The sequence below is a fragment of the Rissa tridactyla genome, chromosome 8 (assembly GCF_028500815.1).
Source record: "Rissa tridactyla isolate bRisTri1 chromosome 8, bRisTri1.patW.cur.20221130, whole genome shotgun sequence".
Classification (NCBI taxonomy): Eukaryota; Metazoa; Chordata; class Aves; order Charadriiformes; family Laridae; genus Rissa; species Rissa tridactyla.
Genome location: NC_071473.1, coordinates 11,764,281 through 11,785,347, shown reverse-complemented (window position 1 = coordinate 11,785,347; position 21,067 = coordinate 11,764,281). Strand labels below are relative to the sequence as shown.

Genomic DNA, 21,067 nt, shown 5'->3' with positions numbered 1-21,067 from the left:
CAGAGGACCCTAGAAGTGAAATCTATGTTTTTATTTACAAAGGGAAGCTCTTACAAACAGAACTATGGTAAAATGCAAGCTAAGAAAATAGTATCTATTTAACCCCAATTTACTATTCCTAGGAAGACTGCTTTATAGGAGTTGTGGATTAAGAAAATTTTGCCATGCTGTAAAGGATCACACTAAAATTAGTACGTAAGCAGGCCCATTTTGATATATTGCAGCAACATTTTCTGTTTAGACAACAAATCACCATAGCAGTGTAGGAGCCCTGGTTACCCTTACTAAGTTCAGTTAGACTAAAGAATTCATCTCTTAGCTAAGCATTGGCTGGCCAAGCTACTGAACATCTCTTCCCTGTTTTCAAGACTGTGTGGCTGAGAGTATTTCTTCCTTTTAATTTATGGTGGAGAAGCTTGTAAAATACAGATCAAAACTCAAGTTAAAAAAAAAATGGCCAGCCTATGTATATTGAAAAGTCTGGGAGATGAACTCTTAACATTTTGTACTCAAAATAAAAAATGGCACTGAAGCTTTGAGTATTTCCTTGTACAACCTTATCAAAACATTTAGTCAGGCATGTACATTCTCCCTCTGTCTGGCCTTTTATATTGGAGTACATTTTTTTTTTTCCGCAGAACCTACTGGTTGATTCCAAGAATAAAACACAAAGGAAGATAATAGTGCTGAAGTGCTTGTTTTCTACAGGATCCTTTTAGTTTCCTCTTATTTAGTATCATCTTTTTCTGAGCCTTTTTTTATATATATATATATACACACACATGTTACAGACATACATGTTAGCTGCATCAAGTTAGTGGTGCAAAAAGCTAAATGTTTTTATTCAGTCATTATGATACTTGTCCCCTTACAGAGCCTTAAGAGAAGCTAAAGCTAAAAAATGAACAATTTGAGATGCGTTTATGTGTTTCATCCGTTGAAGCCAAAGAGAGGACAGAAGCTCTGAGTTCTCTCTCAAATACATTCTGGATCAAGTTTCACTGTGACTCTGTGTGATCCCATTTTTAGTGGCTGGCGGGGGGACGGGAAGGTTTAAAGGTCCTCTTTCTGTTACCAAATACTTAGAGTCTTTGTCAGCATTCTGTACCACATGAATCACGCAGCCTTTCAAATTCATACATGTTGGAACTTGAATCTTGATTTAAAACTAAACAGACAAAAGCAACTCCAAATTACAAGAGATGTACACAATTACCCATTACTAGCCTCACCAAACTTGCTGTTACCACAGTTAAGTCATTTTTAACTGATAAACATCAAAAAAAGCTTCTTCATGTTTACCTCTTCCCCCTCATCTTGTAGATGAGGGATGTTATTTCTCATGGTTTGAAGCTGAACTTAGAATAAACTGGAAATAAGAAAAGAAGTGAGAAATGTTATTGACAGATACATGTATCAGTAACGTCTCCTTCTTGACTAGGGTGCTAGTCAACTATGGAATGGCGTATTAGGAATATTTGAGAGAGGAACTTTCGGAAAGGCTGACAATAGAAAAAATGGAAACCTTTGGGGAAAAAAGTGTATGCTTTACAAATTAAGAAAAAATAGTGCATATATTGCCAGTGAGTGTCTTTTCAATGCAAGAAGGTAGCTCACAGTTAAGTAGATATTAAGGACTTCACATGGAAAACATAAAAGGGCTTATGCTTAGTTTGAGCAGATCTAACAATCTATCTGCAGATATCCAAAATTCTTGCTATTACATCGAGTGAACATGTGAAATAAGTTACAAAGTATTACAAAATCCTAGAGCAATAGTTTCTGAACTTCCTGGTTTATGACCTTACTTGCGTTTATTGTAGAAAACAGATCAATTGAATATTAATTTAGTTTAGGCTGACTTTGAGTAAGAGCTATGGAGAACTTTATCCTAAAATGGCCCTTATAAAAGGATTGTAAACCTTGCTAGCCTGTAATAAAAATTGTCAATTAGTAAGCCCACACATGACAAGTTTCTTTCACAACTCTCAGTTACATTTCTTTATGCTGTTTGGCATATAAATAATATATTCATTGAAGAACTATTTTTTGGCAGATGTTTACTTTTGGATTCTATCCTACAGTCATAGAATTGGAATTCTGCATTACTAAGGAAAGCTTTAGAAACAAATGTTTTTATTTTTAAAAATTAAGTTATTTGTGGTTGTACTGTCATTCTGCAAATGCGAAAGCCTCACAATCACAAAAATCCTCAAATTTAAACTTTTGTACTTTTTTAAAAAAGTAACTGTTCTTTTTATATTATAGCTGCATATTTTATAAGTGGTGTAGATTTCTGGTCAACTGGTTTACACTTAAGTTTTGCAGGCATAAATTTGAAAGTGATCAATACAGCTAGAGAAGCCCTACTATACGTGTTCATGCGGAGAAAGGAATTTTGAAGGTAAATTTTGTTTTGATTAGGGAACTGCTCACAGCCAATATGTCAGGCAAAAGGTCTCCTTCGCAATTGTAGCTAGAAACTGCAAGCGTCACTGCTAACAGGAATAGTGCCCAGATAACTTAAACACAGAACTACAACATAATCTACCCTGTGTAAAATATATTTGCTCATATAAGCTGCATTTGTTCTTATGAGATTTTGGTTTTATTGGTTTTCTATAGGAAACCTTATGCAATCAAAGCCTAGGACAAACTGACTGACTTTCCAGCTGCATATAAACCCCACTGGTTTCACATATTCAGTGACCTTGAAAGACATAGTCTTGGTTTGCATGTGAGAAGGAATCTGACACTCCCAAACCAAAAGCAGGGTGGGTTTTTTTTGTTTCATTTTTAAATAAAAAAAGCACAGGCTTAAAACATCAAGCAGTGACAAGAAGATATACAAAATTTCATTGCTGTTGATGACAGCAAACTAAAGAACACCGTAAGGCCAGGGAACGTATCCTAAGGATTTTCATCATTCACCCAAACATTTTGTTGCATCTGCACACAGCAGAGTCTTGGGGCTGGGTATTTCAGTGTTAAGTAGTTTCAGGAGACACAGCCGCTTCCACCTTTGTTCACAATTTGTACCTCCTCCCCCAGACAACACACCACTAACTTGCAACCTAACCTAATACAGTAAAATGCCAAATCATAAATAAGCAATAACAACATACGACAGTGTTACCTGTGGTTATTTTAAAGAAAAAGCCGAATCCTACATTGAACAAAAAGCCAACAAACAAAAACTTTAAAAATTCCACATATATAAACAAAAGACAATTTAATCTAAGTATTTAGCAAGTATTATTTAATTGTATTATGACTTTGATCTAGCATACAACACAAAGCTACAACTTTATAACCTCTTCATATACCCTTCATTTTCACGTTATACAAATCTAGGCAAAAAAAAACCCAAACCCAACCCAAAAAACCCTGACAAAGCAGAGATGCAGTACATCCAAAAAAACCCCCACAGTTCATTAACATCTTAATGATGCAAATAGACAAAAAAACCAATCCACGTTTTCAAAGGTTGTTCAGCTCTCCTTTTCTGAATCAGGCTCTATAGGCCATGCACACAGGACAGTTATGTTCCTTCTCTGATTTTCAGTCCTCTTAGCACCACTTTACAGGCATTCTCAAACCTGAACATTCCTGAGCTTATTGCTTTGAATAAGTCTCATGGAAAGACTTCTTTTTATATTATATGAAATAAATTAGAATACAGGGCAATAGAAACCCTAAGATCTGGATTATAAACCACACACTAAAAATTAAAATATTCTGATATCATACAGCCAAATAAGGAACAAGGTAAATAACAAATTTTAATCTTCTTGTGGAAGTATTTAATACTGAAATGTGCATCTGCAGAAAAATGTTCACTTTGGAAATCTCTAAGTTAACAAACTCATCATTCACACTTAAAATGCACAGCAAACATTAAACCTGAGAGTGCACAGTACAGTTTTTACTGAACCTGAACACAGAAACCCAGTACTTTCTCCTTTAATGATGGAGATCATATAGATCTGTTGTTAGCATTAGAATCATATAAATACATAAGTGCAAGTCTTTATAGATAAAGATTTCATAAATGGTAATGTAAATACATTAGCATGTAATGACACAGGACCAAGCCTTTTGTCAATGGCCCTTTGTTACATAGTTGTCATATCAAAGTTCAGTGGAGAATATGTTTTTAACAATATAATACACATTCGCAAACTATCAAACGAAGAGTAACAGTTTTATGCTACACAGAATGCTAGAAGTTTTATCTTCCAGGTGACAATAGCTTTACTGAATTTATTGACAGATGGTCTATTTAAGACATTAAGACACAAGTGCAACAGGACACAGAGAGAAGACAATATTGGAAGAACTGTCAACAGTTTTGGAAAACCTTACTTAGAAAACTTGCATTTTATGAGGGGATATAAGCTCTGGTGTAAAATAATAGTCACGACAGTATACCTAGATTTTTCACTTTCGAGTGAACGAAGTGAAAGAGCTATCAAAACTGATTAAAAAAATAAAGCATCTTAAAAGTGTAAGCAAGGCACAGTGAGAATTAAGTTGTATTGTGCCACCACAGAATCTCTATCCAGGCTAGACCAAAGGAGTGCACTTTGCAAAATCTAGCAAGACAGAGCTGTACCGACTTTGGAACGTCAAAAAAGAAAGTATAACTTCTAGTAAAGTAAGCAAGTATAATGTAGAACATACCATACAATTATAGTTTACTGTGACAAAGGCTTATGATGATGTTCTGAAATTCACAATGGAGTCCAAGTATATTCTCCTAAATGAACTCCTCTGACAAAAGATCATGATGAGTTTCAAATAGCTCCACCTCTGTCAATGGAAAATGGGCAGTTTCCAGAGAGTAAGACATGAATAAAAATGGCAAAAGCAAAGTGATGTATCATGCAGCAAGTCACACATATTAATCAAAACACAGTACATTTTTAGCTTTAGGAAGACATCATAACTTTCAAAAGAAAATATTATCAATTAGCCTTAGCGCTCAATTCTGGAGGATCTGGTGAAGAACTTAATTTAGTTGATTCAGTGATATTACAGAATTGGTTAAAGTGCTGTAGAAAGAATAAAAATTGTTTGCATTTCTCTATTAAAAACATTTTTTCTTCCTCTTGAAACTTGCCTTCAGTAATAATTAACTCAAATGTTAAAACTGATGGAACAGCATTAGCAAGAAACAGCTGGTTATCTTAGAGGGCATTTATTAAAATATTTTGTGTACTTTGCCAAAGTACTGTGCAAGAAAAGCTTATCTATGCCCTATGTTGAACAATCTCATTAGTCATCTTTTGCTTTTTCCTTTAGATATTGCCTCTCCGTAGGTCAGGTGAATAAAGTCAAAGAGTTGCGTGGCATTGGCAGCATTACCCAAAATTTTGGAGAGTTCGTCCTTCGACAGTGTCACTAGCTCTGCAATGCTTTTAACGTGGTTCATTAAGGCACGGCAGTTCTTTGCATTAATACCTGGCATTTTTAATAGAAAGTCCTGTGGACCAGGATTGTACTTGTCTGACTCCGGAAGAATTTCAGAATCTGCTGTGACAGCCATTGCTGTTTCTGCATCAGGTTGGGGATGGTTTTGTTTTAACTCTTCAAACAGTTCAGCAGTAGCATGGGGAGAGGGACACCACAGCATACGTAACTTTGGGAAATGGAGTGTAAGAAGGGTTAGCTTAGAAGTGATGTCATTACTGGAAATTTCCTGATGTAGAGAGCCTCGTGGAATCAAGGAGAAAGGTTTGTTAGGATCAAACTCAATCAGGAGAATTGGTCGCTTATAGTAACGGGACATAGAAGTGCATTGTGCATACAGTCTTCCATTATTTAAGGAACCAATCAGATCACTGATACTTTTCCGCTCTACACAGATATCAGGAGTTAAAATATAATCTCCAACTTCCAAAGTAACAGGCTCAATGTCAATGCCACGACGATGAATCAGTGATGGAAGCTCACTACGAAATTCCCGCATATCCACTATTATGGTTTGCTGAACACTCTTCTGTTCCTGTCCACCTAAAGAGCAAAACAAATACAGTTAACTAATACTTATGAACTCAGACTCTGGTTTTGTTGTTTTCCTGCGTGCTGCCAATGCTTCTGTAATGGGTGACTTCACATCTCACAGATCTTCACAAATTCAGCAGTACAGTAAATCCAGACTTTATTTAATTTTTCACTGTTATAGAGAAAAATCATTTGCCAGATTATAGACTGTATTTTATGGCATATGCTCTGCAGTTTAATAGAACTATCACGCTCCCTGCTCTGAGCTTTGTATATGTGACAATGAAATATGTTAAACTGTAGATGAAAATTATTTACTGCATCAGGAAAATCTTTAAAAAGTGTCCTGCAAAACAAGATAACGAAGCTGACCCTTTTTATTTCCATCTGTTTCCCACGGAAATATAGCATTTTATTGTAAGAGATACATTTTAGCCTCTTATAAATCTGTAGAAGGACACATGAAGAGACTGCAGCGCCAAGGGCACAAAAGCCGTAACAGCAAAGATTAGAGACCATATGGTAAAGGAGAGCAGGACTACAAAAATGACAGCAAAGAAAAACAGGGGCAGAGCTGTAAAGATGAAGACAAAGTATGCATGTCAAAAGAAAGGAACAAAAGTGTGTTTAGAACTGCAACAAAAGATGCTTTATTGCAAAGAAAGTAGACAAAAACCTCAATCTGCAGTTGTTTACCCAGCCAATCTGTTTTGCCAAGATCAAAACAAGTTCCCAAGGTTGACTAGCTGAAGGATAACACTGCCTTTGACTGTCTGTAGACCTCAGTTTTAATGCTTTAATTTCTCTCCACCTCCCTACAAACAATACTAGACAGTCTCATAACCAACAAGCTGCCCAGTAACAATACAAATAGTATCTGTCTTCATGGGAAAATACTTAATTAATCTACGTTTTCTTTTCAAGGAAAAACATAATTTATTGTCATTGCACAGGCAGAGGTAGATGGAGTAAGGGAGATGATGTTTCTTTACCATCAGGACTGCAGAGTCAATGTGCAACATGTCTATGACCCAGATGCTTTGGACAGGATTTAAACACAGTAGTTATAGGTCTTTTTCAAAGCTCAGAGCTGCAGCCCAGCTTCAGGAACTGCTCACCTGCTTTGCGCGTGTCAGTAGAAACAGAGGCAGGTTTAGCATCTCTGATTAGGTCTAAGTTTGTTTCATCTCTTCCTTCTCTTTCTTCAGGAATAACCATGCCGGCCCTCTCTCTAAGGAACCACAAACAAAGAAACACTAAAAACCACAATTATATGAGGAAAAATAGATCAAAATACTTCAATACCCTTCAGCCAGATGTAAAATTATATATAGTTTAATACTATTTGCAAACCTGATCAGAAATGCAATTTACTAGGTATTCCAGATTGTTGGGCTAGATGTTATATTTTTATTTTCAATTGTACTACTCTTTAGCATTTGATTTTTTTATTTTTAGAACAAAGGAATTAATACCTAGTAATAGCAGTATAACCTGGTGAGAAGACATTATCAGTAAAAATACCGTCCTCTACAGTATAAGAGAGTAATTGTTGTGTTCCGCAAAACAACTTAAGTCATAAAAGCCTTAGAAATATCTTAAAGAAGTGTTACCTGCAGACAAAAACACAGTTACAGAAATGAAATTCATAGACAATTGGGGAAAAATACAAATGGTGCCCTTTAGCCTTTGATATTTAGTATTAAAACCCCTAAAATTAATATATAAAATATCAGATGGTTTGGAAAGGAAGGTTTTCGCTTTTTGTTGATTCTCAATGGGAAAATTCTCGTAACATCTGAAAAGAAATGGAATTAAAAGTTTATTTAAATCCTTCACACAGTTAAGAACTTCACTCTATTTGAAAATGTAAGCAAATAAGGGAATTACATGAAACATTAACAATAAAGGTAGCAAACTAATTTTATTACCGAATTAGTTTTTCGAAGGCCTCCTTCTCTTTTCTCAGAGCTGTGAGATAGCGCTGTTCTTCAGTTGAGCCCCCATATATGAGGAAATAAACCCTGTAGGTTTGGAGGGGGAAAAAGAAAAGAAAAAGAAAGAGATGACAAAACTTCATATTAAGTTAAAAATACCGACAATATTTAAGATTAGTGCCTGACAAGTTAGTATTTGCCTTAGAAGAGGCAAGTGAAAGAACATGATCTTTTTCTGTAAATATATCTTCTATAAAGATACTCCAAAATCAGCAACAAAAATTCTTATATCCAGTGTTCCCTCTTTTCCCAGTGGCAGATACGCTTACTGGAATTCTGGGGCTCAGCTAGAGTGGATTCAGTTTTCAGTCAGCCATTCGGTCAAGATACAAAGCAAGTATAATGGAGAAGTTACTTACTGTTTTTAAAATCTTCTCAGTAGATTATATATAACGAACTAAAAAATCTGCAATCATCCTGGGTTAGGAAAAAACCACCATCTAAGATTTTAGAATGATATATCTGTGCAAGGAAATCATAGGTTCTACAAAGAATAAGCTGTCTTTTATATCACAGAGATGAACACAGCAACAAATTAAATTTTATTCCACAAACAGGGATTTATATGGAACATGTAAGAATTAATAATTACCTTAAGGAATTAATTGCCTATAGCTTTTCAGCACAGTCATTTTTCCCCCAATATATTTTAACTGAGGTACACTTTGACAGACTAACAGGATTTTATTCCTATTACTTTTTTCATACGGTGCATCTCCTAACCCCTACTTGCATGACTGCATCTGATTTTCCTGCTCTGAAGTGTGGGAACCTGATGCTGGAGATAGATACAACACATGCTGATTAGGCAACTAAAAATAAATTGTGCAAATAACCCAGTAATTATCCTCATGCAATATACTTTGTGAGTTCTGTCATTTATATCTGCACTACAGGGTCCTTACCTGGCTATCAGGTACACACACTAAATACTGCCAAACTGATTTCCATATTCAGTTGCGTTGCATACATACAAGTCTTTGACTGGAAAATTACAACTGCTCTGTTAAATTTATGCAAATAATTTTCATGAGATCATTAAAGTATAAAGCTTTATAATTCAAAAGCTAATGATTTTATATGCCAATAAATTGTGTTTCAACTGTAGCAAGTAAAGTGTGTTTATTCTAAGACTTAAGTAACTGCCGTAAGTTATTTTCAGAGAGGTACAGGTATAACTACAGTTTACTGTATTCAAGAAATGCCATGAGGCCACCATATAAATGAAAGATAATGTAGAAACTCATACTATATTAAATGTTTTCTATATTTTTAATTAGTCTATAACATCTATTAATAAAAGTGTTTTAATTTACAAATGTATCAACTATATATACACAATGCAGAAATCTTTCTGTCAGCTAATACCAGACCTGAGTGTAACTGCAAAAACTTCTAATTTTCTTTATTATGTTTTCCTTTACTTGTTTTTCTGTTACATTTTCTGAATAACTGGTCTCCAGCTTGACCACACATCAGGAAATGTGAAAGTTAATTAAATCCAAAACAAAGCTTACTGTGTAAAAATCATACTTGTAGAGAGGGTTTAAAATGAGATTACAGCACCTCTAAATGGATCTATTGCCACTAAGATCATCTAAGCAGAGGTCTTGTAGAAGATGGAATGATTTTTTTTTTTTTTTTTAAACAGGTATGTTTCTGTTAGGGGACTAAATACCTGCTGCGAAATAAAAATTATCTTTTGGTTAAATCAGACATTATGCTTTTATTTAAAATTAAGAAGAGGGCTAAACAGGAATTAAAATGTAGCTAATGAAAATCACTAAATGCACATTCTACCTTGACTGCTGAAAGTGCACTTTTATTTTTTCTTTTAAGACTAAGATTAGACTGACCAAGTCAACTTGCCTCAAAGGCTTCCCAGGCCTGCTTGCCTTGTAGATTTCCAGCTGCCGAACAAAAGTTAGTTCTGCATCATATAATACAACGTATCTTGGTTCTACTTCATGCAGTACCCGAGTGAGCGCGTAGGGATCGCTGCAACCCTGCAATGGGTGAATAATTGTGAGCGGGTTCTTGAAAATACCGTAGTAACAATCTGAGGGTAAGTTCATATGGAAGTCTTCAGGAATACTCTCTTCAATACTGCTTTCTTGGCTACTGCTTAATTCTTTGTTATCTTCCATCTCTAACTCCTCTGTCTTTTCCTCCTCAGTTTTCCCTATCATTTGGATTATAGTCCGGTCTTGCTGCTTCTTGTGTTTATTTTGTTTTGAAGAAGCTGTGAGTTTGGCTTTTTTGGCTTGAGGCACTGTGTCTGGTCTGGCATTTCCTTTGGACTTGGTGGCTTTTTTGTCCTTGATCCACACTTCTCCAGCTTTCTCATCCTTTCCGAAGGTTTTGTTATACAGCCTTGTTAAAAAACCTTCTGCTCCAGCAATAATGTACTCCCTGAGCTGTGCACAAGCTCGGTCATCACTGGCACAAATAAGCACTTGCCCTGCAGTCAAGAAACAATATGTTTATAATCTACTATGCTGTACTTCTTATCCAGCTACAAGACATCGCTTGAGCAAGTTGTTTTTAATGATCCTAGAAGCATGCCTGCCAAACGCCTTTACATTTGTTTGTCACAGTTGCTCTGGGCTTTCAGGGAGTCTAAATTACATGATGTTTTGTACCAAACAAGATTAGAGAAGGTTTATGAAAGTTCAGCATTCCTTATTCTTACACCATCTAAATTAGTGAGTTTTTCCTTTTGACCATCTGAAAGGAAGCAGATGCAGCGTGTATTGAAACATACTTGGACAACTATTTTTTCTTTTTTTTTAAATGTGGAATAAGAAATAACTTATTTTAGACCATTCTAATTTTCAGCCTTTGTCAGCCGTATTAGAGTTTAAAAAACACATGCTTCACACAGTATTATTGACATCTGTGGGCCTTGAATAACAATTTCCACAAGCTGACTCAGATAAACTCCTACAACACTAGGTGAGAGCGCCAGTTCTTATCCAGAGTCAGAACACTGTGGGTGGGAGAAAAGAGCACTTTTTTACCCTTACTATTTCCTAAAATAAAACTTGGTGAAATTTAAGGGGATGAAAAGCCCTAAAATAGGAAAGGCAGCAAAGCAGTTAGTTAGAAACACACTTGCCTTCTGCTCTCTACCCAATTTACATACATGTCCCACAGAAGCAAATTTTCAGGTGCATGAGAAGAATGTGTGAGATGGAAAGGGCATAAAACATAACTCCCTTTTTTTTTTTTTAAACTGAACTTAATAAATGAGTGAACAGTATCTTGATTATTATAAATTTCCACATTAATAGTTTTATTGGTTTTGAGACTAAGGTATCAGTACAATATTGAAACTTAAGTTAAAATATTTTTTTGTAATACGTATTCTTTCTATGCACAGAGTATTGCATAGTAACCAACATTTCTCTTTTAGAAAGAGAACAGAATATGAGTTTATGTAAAACTAAATAGTTTTACATGATTTATGTACATGTGTACATAAACTCAAGTCCACAAATTCTTAAGTTTAAAACTAGCTCTTTAATAAAACTCCTTAAAGAGCTGGGCTCCTTCTCTCAAGAGCCATATAGAAGTAAAAACTTGCTGTACTGTGAAAACTTACATCATTTAGTATTCTCTCACCTGGACCACCAAGGTCTTCACTGTTCTTATTCTCATTTTCAATCTCTTTCAGTACTTCTCTCAAAGCTTCCCATTTCGGGTTACTTTCTAGAACCAATTCCCTTTTCAGTTCTGAAACAAACCAAGATTGAACACAGCAGCTCTTACAGCCAAAATATCCTTCAGAACTTTAAACTAGTGGTTAGATATCAATAGCGTGATGGTTGTTGGCAAATACAATATTCAACAGCCTACATATGCAACTTGTTATGATGATGGGTTGGAGAGCACTCTTATCCCCATTTTTAAATGTTTCTGTAAGTGCTTTAGTGAAGCAAGAAGTTAAAACATTCACTCATTCTTCAATTCTGAAATTCCTGAATATATATTTTTTAATTAAAGCCACGGCTGCCTCCTACCCATTCACATAAAATAAAAAAGATCAAGCAAAACACCAATGTAATTCAAGAACAATTCCATAAAAGCTCTCCCAATGATCAGCTGTGCAAGCGTAGAACAACCCCTTAATTCTTCGTGACTGTTTTGTTGTTTATTATATGCTTTTTGATCTAAGATTATGTCTCAACTTATCCCAGCTAACAGATTGGGATCTTGAGCTGTGTAAGATCACGTAGGGAATCACAGCACAAATAACAATATGCAGAGCATTTGAAATCGTGTGACACTCTCAAACTTAAAGTTAGGAATGATCAGTACCATTTTCCTTCTTTACATCACTTTTTTCAGAGACTTTGCCTTGCTGATTCAGTTTCTCATCTGCAATGCGATAAACTCTAGCTCGAGCATTTACAAACATTGAAGTACTGGAGTCAAGAAACAGCCAACCTAAAGAGGAAAAGAAAGCAGTAGTAGTTTGACATCTGCAATGTGTATTTGTTTCAGCCCTTTCCAGTAAAAGCCCCAAATCTCTCTTATGGAGTACCTGTGCTACCTGCTTGCCATGTAATTACTAGCTTAATAAGAAACAGAAATGTGATGCAGATCTCACACTGTTAAGTAACAGCAGTTAAGTGGGAAGATGAAAGCATTATCTGTCAATAAAAACCTACGTCCTTATGGCTGGTTATATAAAACCTAATTAGATACCTTCATATGTTTGGGAATGTTAATTAAAAATATCAACATTTCACTGTTTCATGCATTAACTTGTATGGTTATTCAGTGTTTACCTGAATTCTCACCAAAAGCTTTTTCACTTGCTTTCAGTGACTCCAGAAGATTAAGGAAAGTGACACAATCATACTGAGTTAGATACAGTAGCAAAGTACGTAGTATCTTCAAATCCTGGACCAAAGATTTTGTCTTAGCTCCAAGCTGATGCCAGAGAGGATCTAAGTAGTGACGTATTGTCTAGAAATGTAAATTGGAAAGTTCAAAATGTCAAATAAATATATAGTATACTAATCAAGATAAGAACGCACTTTTTTCCTTTACAGGGGGATGCCACTAGTTTCCCAAAGTTATTAAACATACTCAATTAAAGATGTGAGGGTGAGATATTTGTTTTGAAGTAATCGTTTTTTGCAAAGTTAACATAATATAGATGCCTTTATATAAAAAATTTCAACAATTAGCAGATGTATATAATTCAATGTTTTCAGCATATATTTTCCTTTCCATATAATAATAAAATATTGGTAAAATAAAAAAAAAACCACCTTATTTTACTGGTACTGGCCTGTGCCTTTAGTATTTAGTATCCTTCACTTGAGTAAAAAAAGATTATAATGCAATTTAATTTTCAAAATAAGACGAGTACCACACAGATAGGCAACCTACAGAGCATAAGAAAAAACCCTCTAAATATTTAAAGCACCGAAGCAACTGTTAACATCACCCTTATGAATCAACATAGTTTCTCTCCTTGTACCAGTAATAAATGAGTCATGGGAGAATACTCAGTTGCTGCTGGTTATTTATCTTACAAATAATATTTTTGTTTACATGGCAGACAGTTTGAGGACCTACATCCCTTTAGTTAGGCACAGCAAAACAATCAAAACAGTTACCTTGTCAAAAGGTTTACCAATAGCATTTTCTAAAGATAGATCTTCTACTTCAAGAGCTGGATTATAACGTTTGAGTTCTCTCAGACATGCATTCAAGATGTCCAGGATGGAAGTCTGGATTGCAAGCATAGCAGGGGTCATTGACACATGTATTTCCACCACTTCAGGTTTATGCTTCTCTAAAAATGAGTTCACTGCTACATGAAATCTAAGAGGAAAACAGCTTATTAAGATTTACATGGATAGTTTGCTTGACCTACAATTATACAAAACTTTGTACAAACTACAATTATAATTGTTTTAAATGTAACCAAGTTAATTGAAAAATAAATCAGTTTCTACAGATGTGAAGACTGCAATTTTATGAAAATCATGTATTCCGCAATTATGACTGTAGTCATTCTAGCCATGCGAGCCCATACAGTGCTGCTGAATGATCCATGGAGAATTACTGCACTAGATTCTACATCATTATTACACATAACAAATATTAAAGTGAAACCAAAAAATCTTGTAAGGGAAAAACTGGAATGAGTTCATAAATCCACTAACAGAATCTGCGACATTCCTAGCTTCTGATTATAAGCAGCGGGTCCTTGTTAGAACCCTGCCCTCGCAGCCAATCTGGCTGTAGGGGTCCATAGTTGCTAGCTGATTTTCACTAACAGGACGAGGCTCAGTGGACGCTGTGTCTGCTGACCTCTGAAACTAAAAGGGCATTTTCCTTTACTGCGTGCTGCACCCCCCAGGCCTTTTCATGGTTCAGAAGACAAGAAAGAAAATTTAGAGAGCTTCTGTTCAACCTTTCCTATCCTAGTTATGTCCATTTCTACTTCTTTGTGATACTGGAAGGAAGACTGTTAAAGAGTTTACAATGCAGAGTAACAGCAGGTTAAGATGGAGCGAAACACATTCTAGACTGGACTGAAGGAATAAATGAGCAGACCTCCTTCTGCCTGAGGCAAGAGCATCGAATGGGTCATCAGCTAAAGTGCCCGGTTCCATTTGTGGCTCTGCTCCTGAAAGACTTAATGCATGTCAAACGTGGCAATTTGGTTTCTATCAGTCACCAAGAAACATTCTTCATACACAACATACATGTAAAGGAAGATTAAAAAAATATGACACATAGAAAGAGATCGATGGAGTTTCATCACAGCTGGAAACAAATACCTCCATGAATGACAGAACTGAGAGACTGTATTCCTGTTGCTTTCTGGCATAAATAATCTGTTTACTAAGTGAAGGTTTTCTTGAGCTATTAAGAACATCACTTTCTGCTGTGATCTCTATTGGCTAAAAGGACAGCTATACCATAAGGTTCAGCCCCTTATAGATGTAATTTGGGTCTATTTTCAAAATTACTTACAGAAATTTAGCATCTTCAAGACCGCATCTTCTATCAAAAATCGAATGAAATTTGTTTGGGAATGCAAGAGGGAACACAGATTAGCAGTGTGACTGCATACACCTCATTTTCTTAGGAACTCATTGTAACATCCATCTTTTTTTTAAGTTTAACTCTCCAATGAAATAAAGAGGTGTCTTACCTTGGCCACAGATAAAGTTTCTTGACAAAAAGATTTCTCATCACTCTTTCCACATGGCAAAAGCCAGTATTAAATGCAACCACATTATCTGTAAAAGCTTTAATGAAGCCTTGCTTGTTCTTCTGGCGATAAAGTCGCAAGATAAATGCTTCCTGACAGGACTCAATGATTCTGTGCGCTTTGTATACCAAAATGCCTGGCAAAATAAAAGGTTTTTAAGTTACAAAAAGTAAAGAAAAGTCTAATTTTGTATAATTTTTTTTCCTCAAAACTATCCTACTAACATTTTTTTTCTTAAATTAAAATACAATGGGAATTTAAATCTTCTAAAGTGATGGTTGAACAAACTTTCAGGGGTTCAAGCCAAGTGACTCCTCAATTTCAGTACCACGGAATCCCCAAATAACAGAACTGGGCTAATGATGTGTCTTTAGCAAAAAAAAAAAAACCAACAAAAAAAACCAAAAAACCCCGCTTGTGCTTGATTGGTAGGACTTCTTAGTGTAGAAAGTTCTCTACTCCTAAGGCAAAACTTTAACTTGAGCCTTTTAAAAGCAGTAGGAGTAAATGCAAGACATAACACGCTATTATAACAAAGCAAGTGTGATATGTTCAGGATTGTGATATTTGAATTATTTTGTTACATCTAATCACAACTTCCCGTGGAATAATAAATGCCTTTCTAAAATGGACGCAAAGGACATCAAACATCACAGGTTTTACCTGGTACCTACATAAGCTGACAAACTTACAGCGTGTTTAGTTTCTACAACAAGTTTCTTCAACTCACCACCCAGCCACTGATTTTAACATGCCTTTGCTTTGTAAATGAAAAAGCACCTATAAGAAAAAGACTTCCATAAAACTGCTAGCCATTCATGATCAAATCATGGAATAATCCACTAAAAAGTACTTTTCTATCTAGATATTCTTACATCTCCCCTATAAAGCAAAATTTTCAGGACATAATAGTGATTGTACCCATTTCTGAACATCTTCCACTTTCTCAAGATATGATTCTTAAAGGACATACAGGAGACACGGAATTTGTAACAGGCCAGTAAGACTATGTGTTTATTATAACGACTTCCTGCTTTTAGTCAGTATTTCTCTGCTTATTAAGTGAATTCATTCTGCTGTGTAAGCCCTGGTAGAAACAATTTGCCACTGTTTGCTACACCAACTCACATCAGCTTTACTATGCTATTAAGTACACAACTTCTATTTGGCCAAACGCACCAGGAATAATTCTTCTTTACTGCAGCGATAATTTCTTATCCTCATTTAGCTGAATTTATGAGTTCATCAGATGTTCATTCACACCTGATTCTACATTGATTTTATACACGTTTGTAACAGCTGGAAGCTATTTACTGCTGTTTTTATTTCAGCTCCTCAAGAAATACTATTACAAGTTTTTGTCGTACAATTTCACACACTGAAAATACACGTTTCCAACGGAACCACTTTACCGAAGTTTTAACTAAAGCAGCAAGTCTATCCACGCTGCTGTCACACTGACCTCTAGTGGCAACAAAACCCCCCCCATAACTGTGTCATTAGAGGACAAGGCTATTTTTTTAGACCTTTAGTATTTCTTTTTTTCATACACAAAGTCCAGAGTTATGTTTTTCTCTCTTTTTTTTTTTTCCCTTTTCTTATTTGGTAGGGCAGAAAGGTAGAGGGGAAGGCGTCAAGGGGAAGAAGAGAAATTAAAAGTAGGTTGCCTAGAAAATTTGTTCACTTTCTTTAACCAGGAAATACAAGAACTGACAAATCTGGCGTCCTTTGGCTCCAGCATAAAACTGTTCAAAGTGTTTTACAGATTATAGCTTGTTATACATTGACTAAAAGGAAGGGGATACAGCTGCTGAAGCAGAAATGTACATTTTTCTGAACATTCAATATTCAGTTATGTTTGGCCATTAAGAAGATGATAACATTTAGATAACAGTAAAACAGTCTCTTATTCCTGGCTCTAAAATATCTATTTTACTAGATCTCCAGGCTTTAACCGGGTTTCCAGCTTAGACAAGAACACAAAAGCAATGGGTGTTGCGGGAGAAGGGGTACAGAATATGAGAGGAGAAAGATAATTGTAACATCTTTCATGTATAACTTCCATGTAACAACAACAAAGGTCACAATCTATTCCCCAAAATCTTTACAAGAGTAGTAGCAGCATTACTTCATAATACTGCTATTTAGATAGCGTCCAAGGTGTGTCAAGACAAAGATTAAGAAGATATGGCTATTTTTTGATGGGAAAAGTCATCAGAAGTAATTTGTTAATGCAAAAAATAAGGTAGTATGCAGGACTGATAAAACATGACATCTAAAATCAGTTTCAGTCATAGGCCGTGTAATGAGAGTATTCTGGATACTATTTCACCAAGTGCAATCAATTATTCTCCGTGGAAAGCCAGTCTGAATTTTATGTGTCAATCGCATAGTTTAACTGTAGATTTGTTTTCCAGGCAGTTACTGATATCAAAGTCATAAAAATGCATTATCTAAAAATAACGCATATGTTTTCAAGTTATACGATTAAATAGAGCAAACAAGTTTGGAGCAAAAAAAGGAAAAAGCCATTAAAAAAATAATACATATTTGCTCTTTTTACCTCAGTCTTTGGGGAAAAAAAAGAATAATTCTTCAGCCTCAATACTGGTCACCAGAACTCTTCATACATAATTTTCAAACAGAACAGTCTTACCTTTATTTCATTAAACTCTTACCGGTAATGAGGTTTGCAGGAATTCTGTCAGTAAGGAAATCCACCACAAGGATTCGACTTGTTGCAAAGATGACTCCTCCTTGTGTATAAAATTCATATCGAGTATTATTTGTAATTTCATTGGTAACACACCGAGGAAGATGAACGACTCCATCTGACCTCAGCTGATCAATAAAATATTCCTAATACAATAAAAACACAAGACTTCATTGTGGTAACTGATGAAATGGATGCAAAAACCCCTTAATTATACATACTCCATTAATTTTGATGAGCTGTCCAAAACAAATCAAAACCATAACAGTATAAGATACTACCTAAGGAAGTCTGAATTACTGTGACTTTTTTCTTCTTAGGTATACTTTGTTCAGTTTCAAACTTATACAAGCGATTTAAAAAAGCTATATATTCTCAGTAATAGCTATACAATACTTAAGGAAATATGAGCCACTGATATCCAAAGGAGCCTCCATTTTCTCTTATATTTTACTAGCTCTTTTTCAGAGAACAGGCAATTTTAATACTGACTTAAGAACAGAGAATTGGGCAGAGATGATCTTCTAATCACTCACTTGCTATCAAAGACACCTACGGCAGGTAGGTCACGTAAGTCAAGCTTAACCTTATGAGCTACCGCTGTGATATTTATTCACCTATGGTCACCAACAAAAAGCCCGGTGGCATCGCCTCCCTGATGGTGGGAAATCTCCCTGATTGCGGGGAAAACAGAGCGGCATTTTTCGTACAAGCAGGGCCAAAGCTGTTAAAAAGTTTCACCCCTTTCAGCTCACTTGCCGCTTACAGGTTCCTGACATTTTCGAGTTATGAATTATTATTATTAGGACTTCACCGTAGAATTTCGGAACCCGATTCGCTCCCGAGCGCGCCTGGTGGGACGTCTTCTCCCCGGCGGGTTCAACGCCCGGGGCTCGGGGCTCAGCGCCCAGCACCGCCGCCCCCCGCCCCGGCCAGCCCCTCCGCCCGCGGGCAGCGCCCTCCTGCCCGGAGCCCGACCACCGCCGTGGCCGCCGGCCGCCCCCGGGATGCGCCCGCCGAAACCGTGAGGGGACGGCGGTGAGGGGGGAAGGCGGGGCAGGCGGACCGCCGCTGGCAGGGGCTGCCCTCACCTCCTCGGCCGGGCTTGTGTTGAGCACCAGCACCAGGCTGGCGGGCTCGCAGTACAGCCGGAGGAAGCGCAGCAGCAAGCGGTCGACGCCGAGCCCGCGGGCGCAGATCACCAGCCCGTCCTGGTGGAAGAGGTCCAGGAAGATCTGGCTCTCATGCTCCAGCAGCGCCGCCATGGCCGCCGAGGGAGCAGCGCATGCGTGCCGGCCGCTCAGCTTGCCCGCCCGCCCGCCGAGGTGGCGGCGCCCCCTGCCGGACGCAGGTGGTGCAGTCCTCCGGCGGCTAGTTTTCCCGCCTACAGCGCGAGGCGCCTCAGGCGAAGCGCCGCTGGGCGAACGGTGGCGATGGCGGCGGGAGAGGAGGATCCTCTTGAGACCCACTGGCTTGGAAAACGAGGTGGGAATGGGACTTATGTGCCCGGCAGGCTCCCACAGGTGCTTGTGTTGACACAACCTGAAGTCCCCTCTCCTCCTCGTGTGGGGGGTGTGTGTTGTGTGTGTGCCGAGTGTAAATACAAGATAGGGGGGTCTTTTCCTTTTTTATCATAAATTGTTTGTTGTTTGTTACTAATTAATGGCATTTCTTAAGCAACAAAACCAAACCTGACTGAACTTCGGTCTACTTTCCTCACACAAGGGATCAGTACTTGTTTTCCTGGTAACTCATTTTTTAGTGTCCCTCCCTCAGTCAGTGCAGAAAAGGCGCTTCAGTCCTGCTTTCAGAAGCAGCTCAAAATGAAGGACACTCCTCAAAATGACCCTACAGTTCAGCTTGGTGAAGGGCAGGTGAACTTGTTTGTCTCCAGCACCTCTTAAAATAAGCAGTTTTTCTGGGCCTACCGTGGGGGAGATGGATGCCACTTCAACTGGATCAAAATGACCCTCTGAGAAAGTGAGGGGGGGAAGAAGACTGATGGGTTTTGGGGTTTTTTTGCATGGTTATGGGGCAGAGGGACAGTGTACAACCAGCTTCTTCCATAATACGAATGTGTGGAAGGCATTCCAAATCTGTTTTATTTACACTCGGTATTGATTCCCATTATTTTCCCCAATATCATCTTCTTTTGGTAAAATGCCATGATCAAGTCATTGAGTCAACTGATGCATTCAAATACATACTTTCAGTTCTTTGTTTCGCATTGTCACATGTTGGCAGCTGCAGAGGGGTTTCCATTGCTTTTGGGTGTACAGCTGCTAACATGTTCATTTATTGCATACTTGTTCAAGCTGACAATATGAATGAAGATGTACTTTACAAGGCATTATTTGTAAATTTGCCACAAGGTTAGGATTATGCTATAGAATCTTTTAAATGGATACAGGAAATTTTCAAATTATTTTATAATATATATATTTGCAGTTTAACAGAGACTCAGGGCAAAGTAGAAGAAAGTATTAAACTGTCAGAAATTAATAAAATATGGGAACTATTCTTGGTTTTCTTATATATGTCTCATATTTCTGAAATTTTGTGCTGATACCCGAACAATTTTTTCTTTGCAAATTGCATCATATTGCCAACTGTTGTACCAAATACCACGCTTTGGTTCTCATTTTTAGCTGGCTGCTACTAAATTCTTCAATGTTTGCATTGAAAACTTATTTTAGACCATAAAAATGTCAGAAAATCAGTATTTTCACTTTGACAACAATTTATTTTTGTGGCCCGCAGGTCGGGGGCCACAAACTGACCAAAACAAAGTCTTACCCAATACCAGGACAATTATCATTAACATTTATTGCTATTTTTGAATACTGTATGAAAAGCTGTAGTCCAATAAGGATAGTTCTTTGAAGAATAACAGTATTTTACAGAGTTGTCCATATAATTTAGGAACCAGCCATTTCCTTGACCTACTGTTTCCTACATGAATTAGAAATAATACATTTTTTAATGGTCCAAAAGAAATATTTCAGGCATCTCTATAGTCTGATTTTATTTTGTACTATATGTATTTTTATATTTTTTTACTTTGGCTGCGTATAGTATTAATGTAAAATTATTGTGAAATGTACTTTC

The 21,067-nt window shown here is 36.8% G+C and overlaps 1 protein-coding gene and 1 long non-coding RNA gene across 5 annotated transcripts in view; one reads left to right on the top strand and one right to left on the bottom strand.

Annotated features, from left to right (window-relative positions):
* Positions 1 to 21,067, top strand: part of LOC128913939 (uncharacterized) — a 70,858-nt gene that overhangs the window by 16,899 nt on the left and 32,892 nt on the right. Inside the window, exons 3-4 of one of the 4 annotated variants that reach the window (XR_008468123.1) lie at positions 9,977 to 10,068; positions 12,834 to 12,951. The exons of 1 other annotated variant lie outside the window; for it this stretch is intronic. This is a non-coding gene — a long non-coding RNA (uncharacterized LOC128913939). Of the gene's footprint in view, positions 1 to 7,214; positions 7,945 to 9,976; positions 10,069 to 12,833; positions 12,954 to 21,067 lie in introns of those variants that run through there. 2 more of the 4 variants (XR_008468124.1, XR_008468126.1) reach the window with 2 other exon arrangements.
* Positions 1,486 to 19,224, bottom strand: ERCC4 (ERCC excision repair 4, endonuclease catalytic subunit). Its single transcript, XM_054212335.1, has 11 exons — positions 19,051 to 19,224; positions 17,925 to 18,105; positions 15,187 to 15,382; positions 13,637 to 13,844; positions 12,797 to 12,977; positions 12,324 to 12,452; positions 11,628 to 11,738; positions 9,873 to 10,464; positions 7,938 to 8,030; positions 7,125 to 7,237; positions 1,486 to 6,015 (listed from the first exon to the last, which is right to left on the bottom strand). The coding sequence occupies exons 1-11, from the start codon at positions 19,222 to 19,224 to the stop codon at positions 5,282 to 5,284; spliced, it is 2,712 nt and encodes a 903-aa protein (XP_054068310.1). The 3' UTR covers positions 1,486 to 5,281.

Bases quoted from the DNA above. Each gene is read 5' to 3' on its own strand.
- ERCC4 (XM_054212335.1), bottom strand. From the start codon at position 19,224: ATGGCGGCGCTGCTGGAGCATGAGAGCCAGATCTTCCTGGACCTCTTC. The intron at 15,383-17,924 runs GTAAGAGTTTAA...TTATTTTGCCAG, and splicing joins TCCTGCAAACCTCATTACCG to GCATTTTGGTATACAAAGCG. The intron at 6,016-7,124 runs GTGAGCAGTTCC...TTTGCTCTTTAG, and splicing joins TACTGACACGCGCAAAGCAG to GTGGACAGGAACAGAAGAGT.